The sequence below is a fragment of the Andrena cerasifolii genome, chromosome 11 (assembly GCF_050908995.1).
Source record: "Andrena cerasifolii isolate SP2316 chromosome 11, iyAndCera1_principal, whole genome shotgun sequence".
Taxonomy (NCBI): domain Eukaryota; kingdom Metazoa; phylum Arthropoda; class Insecta; order Hymenoptera; family Andrenidae; genus Andrena; species Andrena cerasifolii.
The window spans coordinates 12852158-12863715 of record NC_135128.1 but is presented as its reverse complement, the minus strand read 5'-3'; the positions used below and the strand labels follow the sequence as shown (position 1 = coordinate 12863715).

The window sequence follows — 11558 nt, the reverse complement described above, 5'->3', positions numbered from 1 at the left end:
TAGAAACTTTTAAAATGTGTACCATCTGCTGAAATTGTAGAAATTTTTGAAATGTGCACGACTGCTAAAATTGTAGAAATTTTATAAATGTGTACGACTGCTGAAATTGTAGAAATTTTTTAAATGTGTACCGTCTGTTAAAAGTGTAGAAATTTTTTAAATGTGTACCGTCTGCTGAAATTGTAGAGATTGTAAACGAACAGCGACTGCAGGTTTTGTAGAAACTTTTAAAATGTGTACCGTCTGCTGAAATTGTAGAGATTCTAAACGAATAGCGACTGCTGGTTTTGTAGAAACTTTTAAAATGTGTACCGTCTGCTGAAATTGTAGAGATTGTAAACGAACAGAGACTGCTGGTTTTGTAGAAACTTTTAAAATGTGTACCGTCTGCTGAAATTGTAGAGATTCTAAACGAATAGCGACTGCTGATATTGTAGAGATTTTAAACGAATAGCGACAGCTGGATTTGTAGAAACTTTTAAAATGTGTACCATCTGCTGAAATTGTTGAAATTTTTTAAATGTGGACGACTGCTGGAATTGTAGAAATTTTTTAAATGTGTACCTTCTGTAGAAATTGTAGAAATTTTTTAAATGTGCACGACTGCTGACATTGTAGAAATTTTTAAAATGTGTACCGACTACTGAAATTGTAGAGATTATAAACGAATCGCGACTGCTGGTTTTGTAGAAACTTTTAAAATGTGTACCCTCTGCTGAAATTGTAGAAATTTTTTAAATGTGCACGACTGCTGACAGTGTAGAAATTTTTAAAATGTGTACCGACTACAGAAATTGTAGAGATTATAAACGAATCGCGACTGCTGGTTTTGTAGAAATTTTCAAAATGTGTACCATCTGCTGAAATTGTTGAAATTTTTTAATTGTGTACCATCTGCTGAAATTGTAGAAATTTTATAAATGTGTACGACTGCTGAATTTGTAGAAATTTTTTAAATGTGTACCGTCTGTTAAAAGTGTAGAAATTTTTTAAATGAGTACCGTCTGCTGAAATTGTAGAGATTGTAAACGAATAGCGACTGCTGATATTGTAGAAATTTTTTAAATATGTACCGACTACTGAAATTGTAGAGATTATAGACGAATCGCGACTGCTGTTTTTGTAGAAATTTTTAAATGTGTACGACTGCTGATATTGTAGAAATTTTTTAAATGGGTACCGTCTGTAGAAATTGTAGAAATTTTTTAAATGTGCACGACTGCTGACATTGTAGAAATATTTAAAATGTGTACCGACTACTGAAATTGTAGAGATTATAAACGAATCGCGACTGCTGGTTTTGTAGAAACTTTTAAAATGTGTACCCTCTGCTGAAATTGTAGAAATTTTTTAAATGTGCACGACTGCTGACAGTGTAGAAATTTTTAAAATGTGTACCGACTACAGAAATTGTAGAGATTATAAACGAATCGCGACTGCTGGTTTTGTAGAAATTTTCAAAATGTGTACCATCTGCTGAAATTGTTGAAATTTTTTAATTGTGTACCATCTGCTGAAATTGTAGAAATTTTATAAATGTGTACGACTGCTGAATTTGTAGAAATTTTTTAAATGTGTACCGTCTGTTAAAAGTGTAGAAATTTTTTAAATGAGTACCGTCTGCTGAAATTGTAGAGATTGTAAACGAATAGCGACTGCTGATATTGTAGAAATTTTTTAAATATGTACCGACTACTGAAATTGTAGAGATTATAGACGAATCGCGACTGCTGTTTTTGTAGAAATTTTTAAATGTGTACGACTGCTGATATTGTAGAAATTTTTTAAATGGGTACCGTCTGCTGAAATTGTAGAAATTTTTTAAATGTGCACGACTGCTGAAATTGTAGAAACTTTTAAAATGTGTACCGAGTCCTGAAATTGTAGAAATTTTTTAAATGTGCACGACTGCTGAATTTGTAGAAACTTTTAAAGTGTGTACCGAGTCCTGAAATTGTAGAAATTTTTTAAATGTGCACGACTGCTGAATTTGTAGAAACTTTTAAAATGTGTACCGAGTCCTGAAATTGTAGAGATTGTAAACGAATCGCGACTGCGGTAATTGTAGAAATTTTTAAATGTGTACCGACTGCTGAATTTGTAGAAATTTTTTAAATGTGTACCAAGTCCTGAAATTGTAGAGATTGTAAACGAAACGCGACTGCGGTAATTGTTGTAATTTTTTAAATGTGTACGACTGCTGAAATTGTAGAAATTTTTTAAATTTGTACCGACTGTTGAGTTTGTAGAAATTTTTTAAATGTGTACCGAGTCCTGAAATTATTAAAATATTTATTTGTATTTATCATTACCTTTATGTACGTGCAGCTCATTTTGATTTCACATCTTTTTTTATTTTATAATTATTATTATCTTCTATTTTTTCTGATTTATTTGCTTTCATGTACTTGGCGTAATTTTTTTTGCTTTTCTCAAGTTTTTTATGGAGATAAAAATAACACCAAACATGATATAATTCTGATTATTTTTAATGACTGTAATAGAAAGTACTTGGAGTAAAGTAATTGAGGAAAGTAATGAAGAGTACTTGAATTCTACGTGAACTGACACCACGGGCGTCTGTAGCCTTTTTTCCACGGGGTGGGGTATCTTTGAAGTGACGGTGGTGAAAATTATAGTAATGAAAAAACGAGTAGCCCGCTTGCTTTTTTTAACTCATTTTGTATTACCAATTTAATTAAAAATTTAAATCCGAAATTGTCGGATTTAGTATTATTCACTTTCAGAATTTTAGAATTCTAAATTTCGAATTATTCACTTTTTTAGTATAAACTTAATAGAGACAAGTTCTTAAAAATAGGCGAATTTTTCTCAAAAGTCAGGGGGACAACTGCCCCTTTTGCACCCCGCTCCGGTCGCCCATGACTGACACGAAACTGATATGTGTACCCAGATCTTAACGTAAGCGCTACCTACGCTCGTGTATTTAGATCGTAGATGTTCTTTTTATAATTTTTAAATAGTTAATTTTCAGTAGTTAATAAGGACAGAGCCAATCAATTTGTAACGACACGTAGGGATTTAGGGGCCTCGGGTCCAAAAGACTACGAATATAAATTTTACAAAAACGTTTAAATTCATTATTTTCAATGACTTTTACGTGTCGTAGGATGGGCACCGCCTATTTAGACACGCGCGAAGTGCAGAAATTTGCGGGAATGTCAGTAGCAGCGTCAATTTTTAATATTTTTCCGTGTACGACATGTGAAAATATTAATTAAATGTTCCACTTCACGAAAAATACTAACAATCAATTTCATCTTGCAATTTATAGCTTGTATAAGCTCTCAAGAAGTGCCATATTTCAGCGCCATATAGGCTCCTGATCCCCGAAATAGGTTTTCAGAAAGAAATCCGGCGTGAGTCGTTGACAAACCGAGCCAAAGCATAGCTTACCGAAAGCCCGCCCTCCATGTTAAACTCTCACTCTAAACAAGTCACACGTATACAAGCACGCACACATATTTAAGTAATTCAACACATTTCAGAGTAGTTCTTGAGTTGGCCGCTGTTCATGAACAGAGGTCGCTAAATTCAGTCCTCAAATTATGGGTCGGAAACACAGATTGGGTGGCGACACGAAGTCGCATAAGGTGATAGGTCTATTCTATACCTCGTCTGTGGCGGCACGAAGTCCCATAAGGTGATAGGTCTATTCTATACTTCGTCTGTGCTAGAATGCATGAATGCTAGGTACACTAGTTTCATCGAGAACCATTTCAAAATATTTCGTTCTCATAAACAATGTCATCTTGCAATTTATAGCTTGCACGGGCTTTGAAGATATACCATTTCTAAGCGTCATAGTGTCTTGATCCCCGAAATGGATTTTCGGAGAGAAATCCGCGTGAGTCGTTGACAAACCGAGCCAAAGCATAGCTTACCGAAAGCCCGCCCTCCATGTTAAACTCTCACTCTAAACAAGTCACACGTATACAAGCACGCAACATATTTAAGTAATTCAACACATTTCAGAGTAGTTCTTGAGTTGGCCGCTGTTCATGAACAGAGGTCGCTAAATTCAGTCCTCAAATTATGGGTCGGTAACACAGTTTGGGTGGCGACACGAACATCCATAAGGTGATAGGTCTATCCTATACCTCGTCTGCGCTACTACTCTGAATGGAAAAAGAAAAATTGTATCTCACATATCTGTCGTTCGTGTACGTACGCGATGGTTGACGCATCTCGATGATTCGCACTGAAAATTACGCGATGTGTGCTTTCCTCGAATCTTCCAACATTCAAAATTTGTAGAACTATAATTTACGTGACATCCGTCCGAGATATATTATTAATATTGCCGTAGAAAGGAAAGAAGAAGAAGAAGAAAAGATGCATCCGTTTCTCTCCCTCCTCCCTAATTCCTGTGCTATCGATTATTATCGACTATAAGGTGACATGCGTCCAGCGCTTCGCACCGACGCAATGGTACGATGCTTTGCTCGAAAAAGTTGCGCTTAAGTAGTAACCCAAGTTCGCATGGACGAGTTTCATCGTTTACGATGCAGTACGTAACGTGGATCAAACGAATGTACACGAATGAAATTACAACGTGTTGAGTTTACGCGTTTTGTTTTTCTTGACTCTTTTGAGAAACCAACGTAGTACGATAATTCGATGTATGTAAACGGATACCTACCTAGGTCATACATATGCCGTTCAGTAATGTAAGTACGAGCAGTACACTCTAGTTCCTTTCATTTCTTTTCCGTATTCATTCCGTTTTTATCTTCCTTCGAAATGGCTGAATCTTCAGCTATACACCTATAGATACGCGCGCGAGCTATTTGCTATAGCGTATAAATATATGAGTATTTTTATTAATTCCTTTCGCTCGGATAAAATTTTTTCTTTTTACATAAAACCATTTTTACGTTTTAACGATTCCATCGAGAAATTAAGAATTACGGTCACGTAATTGTAGATTGTGTGTGTGTGTATATATATATATATTATACCTTGGACTATCGTGTCCTGTACAATAGAGCCACGTTGACGAAATGCATACATACGTACAACGCTAATCAATGCCAAGGTCTCCAAGTTTCCACACTTCCTTCAACCACGTACCCTCTCCGTGCCGAGCACTACTATTCTTTGACTACTGCGAACGGTCTGCATTCACGTGCATAGGTGCGTGTTCCTTTTATTAAACTAAAACGTTTAAGAAACATTCCAAGTACGTGGTATATCAAGTTTTCTCACCACTTCTAGACAACAGGAGTTTTAGAAATTGCGAAATACGATTTCATCTACGACGAGCCCATCTCTGTTCGTACAACCTGCTGACGAATTGGGGTCGATAACGCCGCTTCTTTATTTAAACATGAGTACCGCCACCGCGATAGGTGACGTACAAGCTCTTCAAACTTTAACGATTCATACGAGCGACGTGACGAGTGTCGATTTTGCTAGCGATTGTGTATTGGTGACTGGATCGGGGTAAGGAACTAACTTGCACCTAAAGAGACACAGTAATTGTGTAATTATTTCATTTTCAGAGACAAACGCGTTAGAGTTTGGCAATGGCGGCCAGGCAGCGGATACGTAGAAGCGTATTTTTCGCCACTGCTAGGACACAAATATGGAATTACATCGGTGAAAGTGAGCCCTCAGTCCACAATGTTGGCTTCGGCCAGTATAGATGGTACAACGTTACTCTGGAATTTACGCGTAAGTCGCTGTAACCTACTCGAAGAGCGATTTCGCGTTTAACGAGCGTGCGGTGTCTATTTGCTCCGCAGACAGGATCGAAAATTCACGCCATGGTTCAAGTGGGGGGAGAAGCGGTAAGAGTCTGTCGGTTCTCATCGGACTCGACGCTACTCGTAACCGCCGGGGATAGTGGGCAAGTCTGCCTCTGGGACTTGGTTCGACGTAGTTTAATCAGGCAAGAAAAATGCGTATTTTAACGCGTAGATATCTACCTATGTAGTTTACAACATTGAAACACACGATGACGGTCGGTTTAATGATGATCATCTCTGTGTTTTGGCGTTTAGGTGTTTTCAGAAACACGAAAGCGCTGTACAATGTGTATGCTTTTCGCCGGATACCAGCTGGTTAATTACGTCTTGCACTTTTGGTGTCTTGAAATTATTCTCCACTGCCGATATTATCGACCCGTGCGTTTCCGATAACCGGACCATCACCGCTCTTGACTGGGTAGACGATGCTCATGACCTTGGCGTTGTCTCGTGTGACTTTTCCAATTCTCAACAGATTACAAGTACGTCCAGTCTTTTACAGAACAAAAACCTGCTACCCCCGCGTAGGCACGTGATTCCCTACCGTGCGTATACCTACATACGTGAGAGCATGCGGTTCGTGTGTGTGTGTGTGTGTGTACCTAGGTAACGAGCCGTTGACGAAATTATATCAACTGGTTACTTGTGGTAACGACCATGAGGTGAAACTGTGGGAGATAACCGTGGTACAATCGAAGCGCGAGATTCAGCCATTCACTGCCAAAATAATCATCTGCAGAATCATGGAGAAACACAGTAGTGCCTTAACTTGCGTTCGATTCAGCGCCAACGGATTGTACGTCGTTAGCAGCGGTCTCGATAAGACAACAGTCATTTGGGAAACGGTAGGGGTACAACTACTACTACTCAAGTGCAGGCCATACGAGGCGGCTCGCGACGCGCGATACATTTGTCCATAATTTATTTCCAGAGTACTGGAAAGGTAATGGCAATAATGTCTGGACACAACAGATATGTAGCATGCTGCGCATTCTCGAGAGACGGGAATTTAATAGCGACTGGTAAGTAGGTACCTAATCTCCTGCGATCAAGCAGAGAATTCGACGCGCGTCTACGATATTTTGTTCTCAAATAGGTACCCGTACAAACAATCAATGTTCCAGGATCCAACGATAAATCTGTCATTGTTTGGGATTTAACGGGAACCCTGTGCCTCGATTCGGAACTTAAGCGGCGCTTCGTACCCACGTTGTTTTTAGAAGATGACAAACATGTACGTAATATTATCGTGTACTCGTATGATTTCAAACGAATCTAACCGTTTGTTACTTCAACAAGTATCAATGATAATCAATCTACCATCTCTCTGTTCCAATGGTAGGGCATCAAGTACGAGCAGGACGTGATGAAAAACGCCGAGACATCGACCAACGACGTACGATTGGTTCAAAGACTGGAAGAACACACAGGCGTGATAAACAGCGTTGCGTTTTCCGGAAATCGTCTGGTTGCCTCGGGATCTGGGTTAGTCGATACACACACGTACACACACACACACATCTATTTAAACTGTTGTTCACGTAAAAGAGAGAAAAAGTGGGAATAAAGGATAGTATGCGTGGATTCGACACGCGTATCATAGACATGACCATCTAGTTGTGCTAATTTAGAGACAAGCTAGTACGCGTTTGGAGCCTCGAAGAGGAAGAAGCAGAGGCAGTGGCAGAGGCAGAGGATTCCGTCGTCGGTATGAAATGTCAGGAGAAGCCTTACAGTCCGTTGGATGGTCATAAATACAGCATAAATCACGTGGAATTTAGTCCATGCGGTAGTATGCTTGCATCTTGCTCGTTGGACGGCACAGCCATCGTATGGAATGTCGAGGTAATGCGTGTAAAATGTTCAATTATCGCGGTGGGTAATCTTCTTTTATTATATTGTCACATTATTCTCCGGCAGAACGGGTGTCAAGCAAAATCTTTCGTGAATTCAGGATCCGGCATTCGTGTTTGTCGATGGTCGCCGGATGGTACAAAGATTGCCACAGCGGGAGACGACGAAAGGACGACTTTGTGGGATGTGAACAATCAGGAAGAACTTTGGTACATGATTTTTACACTTTTCGCGCGCAACACTATCGAGCCTGACTGATAGAAAAATGTACCCAAGATATGTATTCTTGGAATACCGATCGGTAGTGTACTTGAGAAAACGCCCAAATCTCACATATTACATATTGTGCCTACATATTACGTACCTACATAACGAGTATTCGTATAACGCAACAACCAGTAGCGTGGTCGTATTATTATTAAGTCGTCGAACGGCACCACACAGTGTTTTCAGAGGTCATTCCGATGCAGTGAACGCGATCGCATTTACGCACGATTCCCGTTATTTGGTTACGGCCTGCAACGAGGGAACTTGGAGGCTGTTCGATATCGTCGACGACAAAACTTGTGCCGCCTTGATGATATGTGAAGAAGCACACGACTTGGGTGTCCAGGGATGCGATTTCAGCCCTACTTCTAATGTTATACTCGCTGGTAAGTAGAGGTACCTAATGCGCGGCGACGCGCGACGCGACATATTGAAATAGTAGGTGGATAAGTAGGTGCATACGCACTTCTACATACTTATGTAAAAAAAATTTATCGTCTCACTTGGAAACGTAGGAAGAAGAATTGATACAAGTAACGACAAGCGATCCTATCTACTTGCAACTAGTGGTAACGACTCTTTAGTAAAATTGTGGCAAATAACGATTGATAAGGAAAATGAAATGACAGCGAGAGGCACTAGGAGCAACGATAACGATATTCGTTACGAAGAACCAAAGGCTTTGACTGGGCATGGAGGTAACGTGACCTGTGTTCGGTTCTCACCGACTCAAGGGGAAACCTTGGGAAGCGTAGCTACGGATAGAACGGCACGTATATGGAGCGTGGTAAGTGGACGATCTATTGCTTTTCCTCCCCTCTTCGTTTTCGCAGAAGCATACCGACTATACGAAATAAATGTATCGATCGTCGGTTATACGCAGGTATTTATGTTCATTTCCATGCTTCAATTTTTATTAAAATTAAAAAAAAAAACAATGTGATTTTAGTATTCCGGAGCTTGCTTGTACGTGCTGGAAGAGCACGAAAGTCTTGTAACTGCCTGTGCTTTTTCTCAAGATACGTCTCTTTTTATTACAGGTCCTAATTCATTATTTAAGTATCTATTGTATTATATCAGATAGGCATTCTATAACTGTCGTACGTGTTGCCCTGTTTCATTAATAACAACCACTATCCCGAACGAGCAGGTGCACTGGACAAAACCGCTATAATCTGGAAAATACCTCGGCAATTAATTTCACAAAATATCCTAATCGATAACTTGAGGCACCACAGTAAAAAGGTAACTGAGAAAAGACGCGCACGAGAAACATAATGAATTATTCTGGACACGCGAAATTCGCGATGCTTAAGGTTGCGGATTGGAGGGTGGACGATACCTTGAAATGGCTAAATGAAATAGGATTATCAACGTTAACGAGGAAAGCCTGCGTAATTTCTCTGAGTGGGCGGCAATTACTTACGGTATCGGAAGACGAATTAACGAGGCGGCTAGAAATCGAACAAGATGGAGAAGTATGGCGTAGATCTCTTGTATTTAGTTTACATACCTATCTAATAGTGTGTGTGGACTGTGGACAATCGATTAGATCACGATTAGAACGCTATTACGCTTTCTATAATCATTGATTGATGCTTTCAGGCAGCTGAAATGTTCAAGACTCAACTCTATTGGTTGAAACGCGAAGATGGCAATGCTTTACAAGTTGTCTTAGACGATGCTGAAACCCCGCACGAATTTTTATGTCCCATCACACACGAGATAATGAAAGAACCAGTTCGATGCTCCGGTAAGGATGCATTATTATGTCCGTACATTCGTACGTCGCAACAACATTATGTGCTATAACCAAACAGTTTCATCGCTTCAGATGGATTTACGTACGAGAGAGCGGCTATTAACGAATGGTTTTTATGTGGAAAGTACACTAGTCCGATGACCAACGAATCTCTTCGAGACACTTCATTTACGCCAAATGTAATGCTCAGAAATACGATATACACTTTTCTTCATGGAAACCGACCTCTGTCTTAAATACGAACTTGGCAATCCATGGTGTGTAAATCGTGATTTGAATTTTTATGCGAACGGGCGAAAGACTATTTCCTGAAACGCCATACATACATACATATCTACCTTTCGGTAATTAAGCACTTTATGCACTGCGAGTGACGTTGGTTTATATACTAATACAAAGATATGTGAAGAAAATTGTATACACATTACACGTACACCGAAGCGTACGCGTAACATTATGAGATGATTAACGTTAAATGTGCGCACAAAGAATTATTGGAAAATACGGTGTGTTTGTACTTGCGCTATTACACTCGGAACACCCATAGAAATTGATTAATATATTTGTAAACTTTTTGTAAATATCTAACAATATATACATACAATGATGAAACACTCGATGCTTCTCTCCGGGAATTTACTTAAATTGCAATTGAATGCTATGAAAAATTCCCCACCATTTGGACAACAGTCCAAACTTTTCTGTTTCCAAACGAAATGGTAATAAAATGGAGTGTATTCGCGTCAAGTAAATTCCATGTAAGTTAAAAGTTGAAATCTCGAGTCAAGTCCTATTTGTACAAAAGTTTTACTTGCGAATAAACACTATCACTGAAACAGACAATTTGTATTAACACAAGTTCGAAAAAGTTTCCTTTAAATTGCAAGGCACCACGCAATTCCGACTTTGAGAAAAAATTCCAGCAGCCACATTGGGCGCTCAATATTTAATTCTGATTTAGTCTGATAGGAAAAAGGAGTGGCCTCTTCGGGCGTCTAAGGTTTTTCAATTTTAATGTATGAAATTAGTAGTCTCCTTGGGCGCCTAATGCTTTTTAATTCTAATATACCATCACCAGGTATCATCCTTTTCAATTTTAATTAAAAAATACAGCAGCCTGTTTGGGCGCATGATAATAATTTCGAATTGTAATAGGAAAAAGAAGCAGCCTCATCGGGCGCTAATGGCATGGAATGCCAGAAAATAATTTCTATTCTACTCTACAGTGTTAGTAAATCCTACCCCAGATATAATACTTCCCTGAAACCAGCAATGAATCTCTTAGTGAATTCTTTATTAAAGAATTCACCAGAGCAAACCTTGGCGAATCCCTCGGCGAATGTTTCGATGATGCGCTTAAAACTAGACTTGCCTGGCTAAATTTTCTAAGTTTCGCAGCACACACAATACTCTACAATTAGTTTTTGCAGAGGAAGCATAACAGACTATGCTTCGGTATACTAACCCTTAGGACTGTGATTGCAGTAGAAGGTAAACGACTACTAGAATTCTTTCCAAAGACTTCACTTTAAAGTCCAAAGGGTTAGCATGCGCTGATAAGAAAGATAGGCGATAGGTTCTCGTCGATCTTTCTACATATATGCCATTACAATTTCTTTCGCATATTTTAGAGGTACGCTTGCATTCCTTTCGAGTGACAAATAGACTCTAAGTATCTCATTGCAGAGATAGAAAAAGAATTGACAAACGGACACGGATTCGCTGTCGCTGCTCGATACACTCACGCATTGCAGTTGCACAGACAAAACGCTAATACGCGACCACCATTCATCCAGCCCCCTCATTAACGGGAGTTCCCCGCTCGGGGCCGCGTCTGAGGAGTCAGACTCACAGCAGCCCGCCTCGCAATTAAATCACATGCAGCTGCAACAGGCGCACCCACC

At 39.4% G+C, this 11558-nt stretch overlaps 1 protein-coding gene across 2 annotated transcripts; it reads left to right on the top strand.

Annotated features, from left to right (window-relative positions):
- Positions 1-4225: 4225 nt before the first annotated feature.
- LOC143374612 (WD repeat, SAM and U-box domain-containing protein 1) lies at positions 4226-10266 on the top strand. 2 transcript variants are annotated; one of them, XM_076822849.1, is made up of 19 exons: positions 4226-4691; positions 5010-5157; positions 5239-5466; positions 5526-5697; positions 5769-5914; positions 6027-6253; positions 6378-6616; positions 6703-6793; positions 6896-7005; positions 7114-7256; positions 7403-7616; positions 7692-7834; positions 8070-8278; positions 8408-8679; positions 8842-8932; positions 9043-9137; positions 9209-9370; positions 9498-9645; positions 9727-10266. In XM_076822849.1, the coding sequence occupies exons 3-19, from the start codon at positions 5351-5353 to the stop codon at positions 9888-9890; spliced, it is 2742 nt and encodes a 913-aa protein (XP_076678964.1). In that variant the 5' UTR covers positions 4226-4691; positions 5010-5157; positions 5239-5350; the 3' UTR covers positions 9891-10266. The 2 variants fall into 2 exon arrangements, with proteins under 2 accessions (XP_076678964.1, XP_076678965.1); XM_076822850.1 differs by lacking the exons at positions 4226-4691; positions 5010-5157 and having other exon boundaries at positions 5325-5466; positions 5773-5914.
- The last annotated feature ends 1292 nt before the right edge of the window (positions 10267-11558 follow it).